This window comes from Triturus cristatus, chromosome 3_2 (genome assembly GCF_964204655.1).
Source record: "Triturus cristatus chromosome 3_2, aTriCri1.1, whole genome shotgun sequence".
Classification (NCBI taxonomy): Eukaryota; Metazoa; Chordata; class Amphibia; order Caudata; family Salamandridae; genus Triturus; species Triturus cristatus.
This window is the reverse complement of record NC_140584.1, coordinates 498,680,747-498,695,864: the sequence shown is the minus strand read 5'-3', so window position 1 is coordinate 498,695,864 and position 15,118 is coordinate 498,680,747. Positions and strand designations below refer to the sequence as shown.

Below are 15,118 nucleotides of genomic sequence, written 5' to 3'. Positions count from 1 at the left end.
ACATCCATAGTGCTTAATTCTCATCTAACTCACCAGAGAAGTGATATAAGCTGTTAATAGTCTTTGTCATGAACTCTTATGTCTTCCATGGGCTGGTTTGGGTTTTCTGAAGGCCCACACCCCCCAAGAGTGCCTTGATGGATAACTGCCAGGTTTTCTGGCTGCATTCAATAGTGCACTGAAAAATCCTGTCTCTTCTATTACATCTACCACTTCTCAATCCTAGGCGGTGGAATTGAGTGGTACCTGCAAACATTCACTGGTGGATTGTGATTCGTTATTCCCCTGAATCTTCTTCCATATAGCTATAAGTGAAAATACATGCATCCCCACTGCATTGCCACCACCTCTTATTCAGTCTACGGATGTAATGGACTCTCTGACAATAGTTGCTTTGAAGTGCCATCCAATTTACGTGTCCCCCAAATACCTTGGCGAACTGGTCACGCATTCTTTTACTCACTGCTTATCCATCATCCAGAACCAAAACCTGCTTCTCGCTGTTAGAATCTAGCACAATGTTCAAACTTCTTTGATCTTTCCATCCTAACACAGAAGATTCTTTTTAAGAAATATACAACTTGCCCTGGCCTTCCTGTTCTTAAATCTAAATACAAGGTTCCTATACCCAAGCATGTCGATGGTTTCTCCAGTATAACTTTCCAGAGCAATGTCTGCCTCAATTAATTAAATCAGATCCCAATCTTTTCTCAAACCTTTTTTTTCTCAAACCTTTCTTTTCATACACTTTCATATACAAATGGTGAACGGAGATCGAGAATCCGCTGCTATGTGAATCCCCACACCACCAATTTTCATGAAACACATTGGCTTATTTTTGTCATTCATGCAAGCAATGTTTAACACTACTTTCTCCTTCAAGTGCAATACTTCAGAGTAGACATTATCATTTTCATCTTCTTCACTAGAACTATCCGTCTATCCTTCAGCAATACACTTAACCCTCTCATTCTAACCCATCTTCATTTTACGTACTCGAGTAAAATGTTCCAACTTGCCTCAAGAACTACACCTTTGTTTCACTGCAGGACAGTTCTTACTATTAACCAGGTGACTTCTGCTATCATACCGATAACATTTAACATCTTTAATCTGAACCCTCTTTGTGACATCTTTACCTTGACTTTTTTTTACAGAATTTGAACACTTTCACCTTGGATTTGTTCACTGTAACCTTAGCTACTGTTTTTCGTTCAACTTCTGTACTACTATTTTTAAGTGCCTTGGCATGGCTTCCAGATAATTCCGCTTCCCTTACAGTTCCCATAACATCTTTCAAGCATTACCATTAATCCAAAGTCCTTCTTCGATGGCTGGGTCATGAACATGCATCACAACTTGATCTCTTATCAACTCATCTTGTAACCCCCCAGACCTACAATCCAGTGCTAGTTTTTCCAATGCCGTTACGTATACGTCTATTAATGCACGTTTTCCCTGTTTCCTGTGGAAACATTTGTAACTATGCACACCTTTGGGGAAAAAATATAAATCCAATTGTGCAATAACTTCATTAAATGCATTTCCCCCCCCCCCCCCCCGACAGTTGATAATAAATACTCAGTCTCTCTTGATCTACAGAATTTAATGACAAGTAAAGGCACAGCTTAAGTTCTGTGAATAGTGCAGCAATACTTGAAGTAATAGTAAGCGAAAAAATAAAAATATTCAGCCAGCAAAAGTCTGAGAATAGTGAGTAGGACACAGCAAAGTAAGCTATAACAGTTTTCTGAAATTGAAACGAACAAAAAATCAGGAAGAGCAGCAGTAAGGATAAGTTGCAGGAATCAGCAAGACATCTGCAGCCTGGAAAAAATATTCACCCCTTACAAAGCATACTGGCACTTCAACCACTGAACAAAGACACTACTTTAAAGAGAAGCGGTACACTGCTATGCGCCGGCCTGCCTGTCTTTGGCAAGTGCGCAGTTTCTTTGACATGCGCAGGCGTATAGAAGCCAGGAAATGAAACATGAGCGCCAGCACATAAAATTGTGTATGCTCCCGAAGTCACCGACACGTCAGACATGTGCGCGGAGTCACTTGTAGATGCATGTGCACACATGCTCTAAGTTTACAAAGATGGCGTTGGTGCTCCAGCTACTGCCACAATCTACAACAACAAAATATGGCAAAACTGCTAAACCAGCTTGCCTCCACGGGGCACTTTAGGTCCGGAGATGATCTGACTCAGTTGAGTCTGCAATAATACGCAGCTTTAGAAACCTTCGCTTCACTGGACTAAGGTGGTGAAGTGAGCTAAAGAACGATGATGGATTCAACCCAGATCGTTGACTGGGGGTGAGTGTCTGAAAAGTTTCACCGCTCTGTCCATCATATCCTTGTGTTTGCTTTGTTCGTCTTAAGTTGGCAGGGTATGCCCAGACGTGGGTCCCTTGCTCACTTTGCCACTGGATTCAAGCTAGCCTGGCTGATATGGGGTGTTGCTCGAAACCGGTCCCAGGATGCTTGTTTCCGGTTCTGGGATGACCTGGCTTGGCAGTTCGGGCTAGACTGTTCCCATGAGGCACAGGGTCAAGACTGATTTGCATATAGGTGGGTCGGAACTGAGGTGGGGTAATGAGCTAAAGAAAGATGATGGATTCAACCCAGATCGGTGACTGGGGGTGAGTGTCTGAAAAGTTTGTGCTCTGTCCATCATCTGCTTGTGTTTGACTTGAAGCACGGGCACTCTTCACGTGCTCCAACATCAGACTGCACGCAAGGTCTCTGGATGCCTAGTCGTGATCGAAACAAGCAAAGTGTAGTAAGTATGCTACACTTTTAATATAGGTGAAGGTAACTTTATTTGCGACTAGGCAGAGCACTGTATAAACACAGCTGATCTGCTCTTCCTCCTCCAACTGTCCTCCTCTAACGTTAACATCTATGACATCCCCATGTTCTACAAGTTCTACAATCCCTAATGACATACATGCATTCCAACTAATCTACATATATTCTAAATAAGCAACACTGCACTGCTGTTCGTGGCTGGATACCTTAGAAATTATCATGGACTAAAACAGCTACCAATTCCATGGGGCTAGCATCCACTATTAGTTCTGTTGCTTTGTTGATTTTGAAATACTTCATAGTGGCAATAAGTAAGAAAGCTTCTTTACCTTCTAGAATGTCTTCCATGTAGCCAAACCTCTGTGAGTGCCCTCAAGGGCTCAGTCAGAGTGGCCAGGTTGGGAATAATGTGTGTTGGAAATGGCCCTTTTTAAAGGGCTATCCCCAAACTTTTTGCTTCTTCCTCTTATTTTTTTTTTACCTGTTGTTGTTGGCTATAGGACTCTGGGCACTTTACCGCTGCTGATCAGTTCTAAAGTACATATGCTCTCTGTGTAAATTGTTATTGTGATTGTTTATCCCTGATTGGCATATTTGTTTTACCAGTAGGTCCCTAGTAAAGTGCACTGAGTGTGCCAGGGCTGGTAATTCAAATGCTACTAGTGGGCTTGCAGCACTGATTGTGCCGCCCACATGAGTAGCCCTGAAAAGATGTCTCAGGCCTGCCACCGCAGGGCCTGTGCGCAGTTTAACTGCCATCTCAACTTGGCAAGTGCAACCACTTGCCAGGCCCTAACCTTCCCTTTTCTTACTATAGTATGGTTGGACCAAGGTACCCCCCTGGATAGGGTGCAAGGTATGTGAAAGATATGACATGTACTGGTGTGTATAACAGGTCCTGATAGTGAAATACCGCCAATTTCGTTTTCACTATTGAAAGGCTATCTTGCCCCATAGGCCAGAATGGGGAATGCTTTGTAATATTTTACAAGCATATCTTCCCATCGGGATAAGATGGAAAAATGGAGTTTGGAATCCCTGAATTCAGGATTTAATAACACATCTTTTAGTAAAGATGGTTTTTAAGTTGTGTGTTTGAAAATAGCACTTTTAGAAAGTGGCTATTTTCTTGTTCAACCATATTCTGTGCCTCTGACTGTTTGTGGATTGACTGTCTGGCTTTGGAGTGACAGGGGCTAGGGAAGTGCAGTGGCTTCAGGAGTCTGGGTGAGTCCGCACTAGGCTGAATAGGCCTGATCTGCATTTGGAGTGGTGGGAGGAGTAGCCCCTGTACCTGAATAGGGTTGTGCCTGCCTTCCACAATGCTTCCTTCACCCCCGTGGAGTGTCTGGAGCCAAGGCTCACACTGACAGTGGATATTGTGCGCTTGCAGGGAGTGCCCCCCACAACTGGTTTGAACTGGGCTCAGAGCCCCTTGCACAAAGAGAACAAATACATTTTGGGGTATAAGTAGGCTTTCCTGTTTTCAGTTTCTATTTTTAGTAAATTCTGGTGGGGTTTTTTCAGTTTTTTCAATACCTTAAAAAAACAGAGGTTATCAGTTGATACACATTTTTGCGCCATTAAAAACATTAGAAACAATGTTTTTCCGGTGTTTATGGTATGTTTTGCTTTTAATTATTGCTCGCTTTCTGCACTGATAATGCATGTGTATAAATAGCATGTATACAGGGTATTAGAGGTCGAAATACATTTTTACAAATCAAACTTATTGTAGTACACCATACAATACTTCTTTAGTGAGTCTTTGGTCATGCTTACTCACTCTTTACTTGCTTTGTAAACTTTTATCTGTGGAAAGGCCCTCTAAACATTGGCACTTGAGACTAGCAACGCGAAAACAGCCAGTACACAATTTGCTAACTCTGGCCAATGACATAGCTTTCCATGCCAATACTGGTGCACCTGAAGATTGTGATTGTCCAGGACATGTACTGCAACAGATGCGTTGAATAGAGCACATATGCCCTCAGTTATTTAAGCGGTCAAAAATGAAGCAGTACTTTTCAAAGTCTGGAGAAAATTCAGAAGCGATCTAGAACTTGTGGAGAGTACCTCAGTGAGGCTTCATTAACTTCAAATGTTATGGTTGGTGAAGGGACATTTCTATGCATCATTGCAAGCCATTTCCCGTAGACTGTAAAATAAAATTTCCTGAATTGCTCCTCAACATTTCCTTGCTTACCAAACATTGGAAAGAATTCTAACATGTAGCATGTTGCATTGCCAAAGTCACTAAAAGTAGCGCCCAGCCTACTCTCAAGGAAAGGTTTCACATCTACACCAATTACGCTGAACACTTGGTAGACAAGGGTGTCTTCAGACTCTAGTATTTTCATTAAGTCCACTACAGCAGTCCTGTTTTCCTGTAAAAACCTAAGCATGCAGTAGACTGTACTTTTTCCACATCACTATCAATTTGTGACCAAAGATCATCACATTCCGTAAATGGTCGCCACATGGATAATATGGCATTCACAGCCTCTAGGACGGAGAACCACCGGCTACAAGACACAGTTAGGGTGACTCTTTCTTTGACGTCACACAAAGCACAAAATGAGAAATATTAGCATTTTAGTTCCCGGGCGTAATGAAACAGTGTACCAATATAGACTACAAAGTCAATAGCATACTTCATTAACTCTGAAGATTGTAAAGATGCTTTCAGCATGCCATCTAGCAAGTGACAAGGATCTCTTACAGGGAAGCACTTCAGCTCAGGTAGCGATTTAGACAGGTCATCATACAACTTTTTAATATACGTAGTCGAATTACTGCAATTACAAACAATTTCACTCTAATCTTTATTGAACTTGGTAGGAACTTTTTCCAGCAGCATTTCAAGTGAAAGTGCGTTCCATGTTTATCAACGTCTCGTATTATGTTTTCACCACTATCTCAGATGCTTGGTGACAACATTCTTTTCACATATACCTGTCACTACACCTTGCTTTGAATGTTTAAAGCCTGGGGTATTTGGCAATTCACCTACAATCAATATTGACTCGCTAGAAAAGGGGGCCGATATATCAAAGGATTTCACCCATTCTCTGTCTGTGTGTACATCTGATGGTATATATTGGGAAAGATTCTTATGAAACCAGCCATTTTACCTATCAGTGAAATCAAATGTAGCCAATATATCAAATATGATTTTGATATTTCATGATTCTCTACATTTTTAAAATAACTAAATAAGACCTAAAACATGGTTTGAAACACTGCATCTGTAGACCAAAGACCACAACAAAAGCAGAAGGAAGAAGAGACAATATTTTAGTGACATCCCTAAACAACAAAACTCAAGTAGCTTAATGTTATCCCAGTCTTTCTTGCTTCTGCCTTGTATAACAAAATTTGCATTGTATTGGCTGCTTCAGGAAGAAATACAAATTACTCTTTCATTCATCTTTTCCTTTCTCTGAATGGCACTTAGTTTTTGATTATGAAGGTGTTTTTTTAGTGTTTATATGAAACCGGTGATGGCTATTTTCCTTTTGTGGGGTTTTATCAGTTATTATAGGTTTAAACCTAAAACCAGATAGTCTAGGTATAAGTATTAGACCTAAAACCCCTGAACTTTAGATCATTCCTGGAATTCAAGAGGAACCTTTGCCAAGGAGAAAAGCTGGAGAGACTGAGGAGAAGTACTGCCCTTGCTGTGTGTCTGGAGTTGGCATGCAGTTGCTCTTTCTGCCAAGGAAAGGAGAAGGTCTTTGCTGTGTGCTGTGTCCCCTGCTTGAAGGAGATCTCCAAGGGCCTGAAGTGAGCTGGCCTCCTGTTCTGAATTCTCAGGGACACAAAGACTTCACCCCGCTCCCCTGAACTCTGCTGCTGTGAGTTCTAGTCAAGAGGTGCCTGTGCCAGTTTTGGGCCTCTGTGGGTTGTTGCTGCTGGGAGAAAGAAGAAGCCTGAAGAACTGCCAAAATCGACGCGCCACTCTTCTTGCGACTGCGAAAACCATCGCAGCTCCTGTCGCCGCTGGAAGAATCGACGCATCGAGGGATCGTGGCTGAAGAAGACCGATGCAGTGCAGCTCAACGCCGCCGCATCGATCACCACGCATCATACCTGTGCGGCACGCTTTCCCGACGCATCACCTGCGAACCAGAACCGTCACGAAAAATCAATGCATCACTCCCCATACAGACCGGATTCGACACAACTCGTCCTCTGCGTGTCGCAGAACTGCCTCATCGCCTCCCCAGGGTCTCAGGAGTGTCGTATCTCTTTGTTTTCCGACTCTGCGGCTGTTTGGCTCTTTTAACTTTGATGCATCTACAGGTACTTTGTTGAAAAGTCAGGCATCCATAGTTTTCTGTGGTACAAGTTCTTGAAATCTTTTGAAAGTCATATTTTTGACTGTGTATGTTGGATTTTTGTCATTTTGGTCTTGTTTAGTTTAGATAAAGATACTTTATTTTTCTAAACTGGTGTAGTGTCCTTTTGTGGTGTTTTTACTGTTTTACTGTGAGTTTTGGGTACAAATACTGTACTCATTGCCTCTGGGATAAGCCTGACTGCTCGTGCCAAGCTACCAAGGGGGTGAGCAGGGGTTATCTTCAGTGTGTAACTCCCTTGCCCTGACTAGAGTGGTAGTTTCTGCCTGGCTTAGGCGATGCCCTAGCCAACCAGAATTCCCATTTCTAACAATGTCTATAGTAATTTGTGAGTTTGAGAAGCTCCTCACTTCACTAGCTGAAGTGGAGCAGTGGTGTTTCGAATGTCATCAGTCTGCTTGTGGTCAACTCTAATGGCCTTCGTGAAAAGATATACCTAAAGAACATGATATTGCCATGAAAGAACATTGTCTCTTTGAAGCATTAGCATGCTATCATTTTCAGTGTTGCGGCTAGTCTTTGTTGGTGTTCTTCCTTCATCTTGGAGAAGATCAGAATGTTATCATTTATGTTGTTGACACCTTCCAACCCAGAGAGTTCTTCCTTGATGGCTTTTGAGAATACTTTGGTGGCGGAAGAGATTCAAGAACTCAGTCTCTTTTTTGTCTCTGGAGTCCTATAAGGGTGGAGAAAGTGGTAATGTCCCCTTGGTTTGGCCAAACATAATGGTGGTACCCAGCATTCAGCTCCACCTTTGAAAACAACCGAGCTACATTGAGATCAACAACAATGTCGTCTAATGTCGATATTATGTTTATTTTGCACTAATAGGCATGTTTTGATAATTTCATGTCAATGCTGATTGCGACCCCTTCCAGCTGTTTAGTCTTTGCTTGCAACCACCATGTGTGAAACCCAAGGTCCGTTTGTTCGAATTTCTTTTCCGCAACTGTTCTTAGGTGGAAGAGAACCCTGTGGTGCCTCAATTCTTTGTCAATGTGAAGGATTACCATTGTGTCTTTAAGGCACCTTAGTCCTTGAAACAGAAGTTCAATGTCCTTTAGCAAGTGTTCCAGATTGCAGTCCTTTACTTGCTTGGCCAAGCAAATGAGCCCCTGGGTCCTCAGTCATACTTCAACTGATCCGAGTTCCCATACCTTCAAGAGTAACATAGAACTTAGCATTAATGATCTTTGTGTGATCTTAAAATTGTGTCTTTTACACAGCAGCTAGTAGAATCTGTGAGTCCCGTAGGCTTATATTTTGATCTTGGTGGACTTCAGCTCTGGTGGCTGATTACATTTATTCCGCCCTACTGTTCAACAGTTCATGTGATCCTGACGACCACAAGCATGATATCTAGAGTCATCCCTACTTCCCTTAAGATTGAGACTGCGCGGCACCGATGAATTACACCATTGTATGAATTTGGCTCAGACCTCTTTCACTAGATTCTCATCCATGCAAGCCCTCACAAGTTCCTTAAGTCATGCATAAAAACATATTTTTGGCCTATGCTGCCCTCTACAGCTGTGCATGAGCCTTGCTCAGTGCTTGAAAAAACCTTGGTGGTTGTCAGACTTGTGTGTTGTTCAATGGTCTCTTTATTTGGTGTTGTATTGTTGTGATTTAGATCCTGTTTGGTCACTCATTTATCTCATTTTATATATATAATAATATATTTTTTTTTAAATAAACTTTAATGCATTTTTTAAGAAATCAACAGCGCCTTAGCATCAACATACCTGTACATGACACCAACCCACCCAACGCTCAGATGACTTTTATGTTTACATGCATCCTAAACATATCACCTTTTCTCTGTTATGTTCACAAATCCCCCTGATGCATTTTTTCCCCATACGACCACCATCATTCATTTTCAGGCTCAAGGTGGTCTGGTATTACTAGGGTCTGTTAATTTTGTAAACATTTCTTTCCATTCCGCATGATCCTCGGTCAATTTCTCATCCCTCCTTGTGTCTTTCATATGCAGTTCATCTGCAACAGCCCATTCAATTAAGCTCATTTTCTAGGCCTATTTAACAATCTCACAATAACACACGTGCCAATACTGATAACAGTTTCTCATCATTTTGCATGATCACATATGACGCTTGATATGACCATATATTTTATTTTACTTGGTTGACTCGTATCATTTTATCATAAAGACATTTCTAAATGGATTTGCCATCTGTTACACCATAACGTTTTCACAAAACATTAAAAAGAAGTCATGCAAAATCCACAGAAAAACACAAAAAAATAATTAAATTAAATTACAAGTCTTACAACACCACAAAACATTGTCGGCAATATCTTCTTGGCAGTCAGTTGGTTATTTATTCAGGCCACACTGCGGACGTTGTTTCTGTAGGATGTATTTTCTGTTGCTCCTCCGTCCGCGATCGTGCCCGCTGCTGTCACGGCTCCTCTAACCATCACCCCTGTCACTTCAGTAAGTGCCACGCTGCTTTTCGGCACCAGTGTCATATTTGCTATTCATTGTGTGGGCGGCTAGATGGATCGATTAATGAACCACACCTGCCCAGAGCTATGCTGTGTGATGCAAGCACCCTTGACCACTTCTTATCCCTTCGGCCGTGGTCAATCCTTGGGTTGTTTGTAATGCAATCCACGTCATGCTCGAGCCGGGTGGCTTGCTACAATAATGACACCACCTACCACACATTTTGCATGTTCTGGTACCAAATTATGATATAATTATCGGTTTAATCAAATAATGTGATTCTTTGGATTTTTCTTTATAGCATGCACCTTCACAAGTTAGAAGAAATTTGAAATCGTGATGGTTTCTGGTGATTCATGTACACATAATGCTTTGAAAACAAAATGTTTTTTTGATTGTCTGCGGACCTTGAAGGGAGTCAGCAAGCAGACCCAACCTTATGTGAAACAATATTTTGTATTTCGGTAGCAGATTTGGCAGTCAAACTATAAATGTGCCCCTTAGAGTAAACCAGTGAATGTCACACATGGCAGCTAATTGTTGGCTAAAAATAGCATAAACAGCTCACTGGGGATTACTGAAGGCTTCCTCCTCTTCTCCCTCGTTTCTTCCCATTCTGTTTCTGTGATTAATCCACGACATAGGAATGCTGTGAGAAAATTCTGCTGCACTGTACGTGTTTCCGGTATAAACATGAAACGTGCTTTTATTTTTCAGAACTGCAAAATTGGCATCTGGTCAAGACAGACATCTCCTGTTTGACGTGCAGCCCGGATCCGACTCCTCTGCTCTTTGGAAAGTGGCTGTTAGAATAGTTTGTACCAAGGTGATAATTATAATGTGCTTTTTATCGCATGTCCTAGATTCTCTATTATGGCTTTTTTGTAAAACCTTTCCATTTTTTGTAGAACAAACTATTGATGGGTGTGGTTCCTTTGCCTGGTCTTCCAAAATTGAGCATAGGATACTGCACAGATGCATTAAAGGATTTAAGTGAATTTTCTTTTCAGCGGTTCAGCTAGTAGAGAATTGTGCATCATTCAGTTAACATGGAAACATGACAAGTGATAATGTTATAGAAATAACAATGCCTTCCTGACCTTTCGAAGTCCATCCTTCCGAAACCAAGTCAAGTACGCATGGTCTGGGACTACCGGCCACCCCCCTCCTTACTACACAAATTGTATTACTTAATTCAGCAAGTCAACACATGGGTCTTTGGAAGGCAGGGGTCACGGGACCCCTGGCCGTATTTATTAAAATATGAAAATAAAATGAAAATTTTTATAAAATAAACATTTTTGACAATTATAGAATGCACATTTCAGAACATTAGATTACATCCATTTTTGACATTGTAAGATGGGCTAACCTTAACAAATATCTAGTACAGCGTGTTTCCTAACCGAATCTAAACATCCTGAAAATTAAGCACTCTATAATTAAGTCGGACGGCAAGGTCGCTAACCGGTGTCAGATCCTTTACAGCTACGCTCTCACGTTCGAGATGCGCATGCGCAACCCAGGGCACGTTTCACCCCGTGCGCTCTGAACTCCATTAAACCATAACAGGAGGGCCCACACTTGCGCACCTTGATGACGTCATAGTGTCTGTGAGGGGTGGCTACCAGCCTGAGGAAAGCGTGGACTCCCTCCCCCGCACCCTTCTAAGTAATGGATATCATATCCTGCCCCTGGAGTTCTGGGAGAGACCAATGGCCCCTCCCGATGGGCGGCCCCTTTCGTGAATGGGCCCGCCCCCCCCTAAGGACCTTAAAATGCTGCTCACCGATTATGACCTTACCGCCAGACCCACATAATAAATACGACATTGCTATTCTAAAAGGGAAAAAAGGGGGCTAAGGAGAAAGTTAGTTAAAAAACCACAGCAACACACAAAAACATCTACATTTGTACATTTCCTGTAAAACGGGAAAAAAGGCCTAAGGAGAGAATTAGTTAAAAAACCACGGCAAAGCACACAACATTTACATCTGCACATTCTCCTGTAGACGGGAAACAAGGCCTAAGGAGAGAATAAGTTAACACCCCAGCGAAGCACCAAGCATATATACCTGCATATCCCACCTGTGAGCGGGGGGAACGCCCGAGGCAGCAATCATACCATTCTTATGATCAAGCGACAACATTAAACAGTATACCTACCATTGTCATCACCCAACTCGCTAACCAAGGGGATGGAGGGTGGGGAAAATTAAAGAGCCCCACGGTAGGGCGAGGAGCGAGTCCGGGGAGCGCGGGCACAAAGAGACCGCTTCCCGCGCTCCCCAGGCTCTTAACCCCTTTGTGGTCGCGGCCCCGCCCCCCCCGGCCCGGAAGCACACAACTACTTCCGGGGCAAGGGGGTGGGACCAGCCACCACGAAGGGGACGGGATATGGGAGGGGCCGGGCCCCGCCATGCCTGCGTGGGGGCCGATTGGCCCCCTCTTTTCTCATGGTCTGGGACTACCGGCCACCCCCCTCCTTACTACACAAATTGTATTACTTAATTCAGCAAGTCAACACATGGGTCTTTGGAAGGCAGGGGTCACGGGACCCCTGGCCGTATTTATTAAAATATGAAAATAAAATGAAAATTTTTATAAAATAAACATTTTTGACAATTATAGAATGCACATTTCAGAACATTAGATTACATCCATTTTTGACATTGTAAGATGGGCTAACCTTAACAAATATCTAGTACAGCGTATTTCCTAACCGAATCTAAACATCCTGAAAATTAAGCACTCTATAATTAAGTCGGACGGCAAGGTCGCTAACCGGTGTCAGATCCTTTACAGCTACGCTCTCACGTTCGAGATGCGCATGCGCAACCCAGGGCACGTTTCACCCCGTGCGCTCTGAACTCCATTAAACCATAACAGGAGGGCCCACACTTGCGCACCTTGATGACGTCATAGTGTCTGTGAGGGGTGGCTACCAGCCTGAGGAAAGCGTGGACTCCCTCCCCCGCACCCTTCTAAGTAATGGATATCATATCCTGCCCCTGGAGTTCTGGGAGAGACCAATGGCCCCTCCCGATGGGCGGCCCCTTTCGTGAATGGGCCCGCCCCCCCCTAAGGACCTTAAAATGCTGCTCACCGATTATGACCTTACCGCCACAGGCCAGCGTAGTTGACCGACTATCTGGCCCCCCCCCCAGCACACCTACCTATAGAAAGGTCATAACCTACCTCCGAAGACCTCAACCCACGCCAGGATATTCCTTATAAAAAGAGCATTCCCTGCCTCATTTAAATGGACCCCGTCCCGCCGGTAGAAGTGCTCCCCCCAGATGCACCCATGAGGTATGGTCTGTAAGACCGGGGTTCTAAATAACCTGTCCAGCTTGTTGTTAATCCTCTTTACTGAGTGATTCAGGGCGCTAACAGAGTCCCCGCCTCTCCATTGCATTCTTGGTATCAATTGTGACCATACAATCACAGACCCCGGTAACCGCTTTGCCAGCCACCCTGCTGCTGCTATAATCTCTTCCAGGAGGACCCTCCTACCCAGGCCTGCCAGATCATTCCCCCCTAGATGAAGGATCACCGCCGAGGGAGGTGCAGTATGTCGTCTTAGTAAATCCGACATATAATCCCTGAACTGACTAAGGCGAAGCCCCCCCCTGCCGTGGAAGGAGACCGTGCACCCCCCACTCTCCGCCCTCCGTCTACCCAAACCTGCAAGAAAAATTGTGTTAGCGCGCTTCACAAATGAATGTCCTACTACCCAAACTACCCTTGTCCTCCTTTTGTCCTCTGGGCAATTCCTTGATGTTGCTGAGTTGATGAGATGATCCATAGGGAGTTTCCGTCCTGCGTCGCAGGCCCGTGAAACTGTAAATAACCAGACAAAAAGGACAAGTGTCAAGACTCAAAATGGCAACAGTTCTCACAACATGTGCAACCGCACGTAACCTTTGTACTTATTAGAGGACCATCTCCCAATCCTTTGCACACTGGTTGAGTTCAACCCCCTGGCAGTTGCTTCTGTGGCTGCCCCTATCCGAAAGGAGTGCGTCCCAAACTCCTTGTGGTTATAACCAGCCCTGGCCATACTCATGGCTAGCACCCTCTGGAACTGAAACTTAGTCAAAGGTGTTCCGTCCCCATGCAGCAGCAGTGGCCCCCTACATTCCTGCGCCCGCTGTCTCAAGAGCTCCTCCACTAGTGCCACCGGGCAGCAGAGATTGCTCCGTGCCCGGTGTAACGCCAAGGTTTGGCCCCTAGCTTCTTGATCAGTCTTTGATTTCCTGATGGTAATCCACATTGTGTCACCCCTCATGCTGACATCATGTAGCTGAAGGCCGCCTACCCTATCGCATTTGTTGGCCGCCACCAGTTCGCTTACCCTGAATGCCCCATAAAAGGCTAAGGAAAACGCCGCTTTAAACAGACATACCTCGGCCGCGGAGCTACATGTATCAGGCAGCGCGAGGAGCACTGCCGACAAGCGCTCAAAACCTATCGGTTTCCTAGTATCTGCGGCCGGTGCCTGCATGCGCCGCCATCCCTTCAATGCCCTCTGCGCTAAGAAACTGTTCGTGGGATCCTTCACCCCTTTAGCACGTGCAAAAAAGGAGACTGCAGCCTTGTGCCTGCCGGCTGTTGCTGCCGTGCGCCCTTCCCTGTGTAACGCGCTCATGTAGTTATTAAAGCTAGCCTCCACAAACCACCCGCTCTCCCAGCCCTGGCCCAGAAAGTGACAGTAAGACCTGAACGCCCCTTCGTAAGCTTTTCTTGTCTTGGGTGCTAGGCTGGCTGCCACGAGGTCATGTAGTTGGGGGCACCAATCTGCCAGAGAGTCGACGGGAAAGGGGCCGGGGTGGTCTCTGCGTCCGGCAGGTGATCCCTGAACACCTGCATCTTAAAGCGAGAAAGAGCATCAGCTGCATTGTTCAACACCCCTGGGACATGTTTTGCCCTGAAAAGTATGTTTAATGTCATGCAACACAGCACAATCTCCTTCATCAGGCGCAGTATGAATGGACACCTTGCAGCTTGTTGGTTGATACATTCCACCACTGTCATATTGTCTGACCAGAAGATTACTGATCGGTTGGCCAGATCCTGAGGCCACACTTTCAGTGCCACCCAGATTGGGAAGAGCTCGAGGAAACCAATGTTCATCGTCAGCCCGCTCTCCTCCCACCAGGCGGGCCACCTCTGTGCCACCCATTTCCTACCAAGGATTGCACCAAAACCTACACTTCTGCAGCATCAGTCCATAAACCCAAGTCCTCCGAGGACAACGTGGGTGCACCCCACAGCACTCTGCCATTGAAATCCTCCAGGAATGCAATCCATATCCGCATATCCTGGCGAACCTCTGCAGATAGCCTTGTCCGGTGATGCTTCTCCCGAAGACCCTTCATGGCCTGTGCAATAGAGCGTGAAAAAGGGCGCGCCATGGGTATTACTCTCAATGCAAAGTTTAACTGACCCACTGTCTGCTGTAACA

General features: G+C 44.5%; 1 protein-coding gene across 1 annotated transcript in view; it reads left to right on the top strand.

Annotated features, from left to right (window-relative positions):
* RNF141 (ring finger protein 141) overlaps nucleotides 1-15,118 on the top strand; it is a 197,831-nt gene that overhangs the window by 93,621 nt on the left and 89,092 nt on the right. Inside the window, exon 3 of the mRNA XM_085648176.1 lies at nucleotides 10,369-10,477. Coding sequence (XP_085504302.1) covers nucleotides 10,369-10,477 — 109 coding nt within the window. The remainder of the gene's footprint in view (nucleotides 1-10,368; nucleotides 10,478-15,118) is intronic.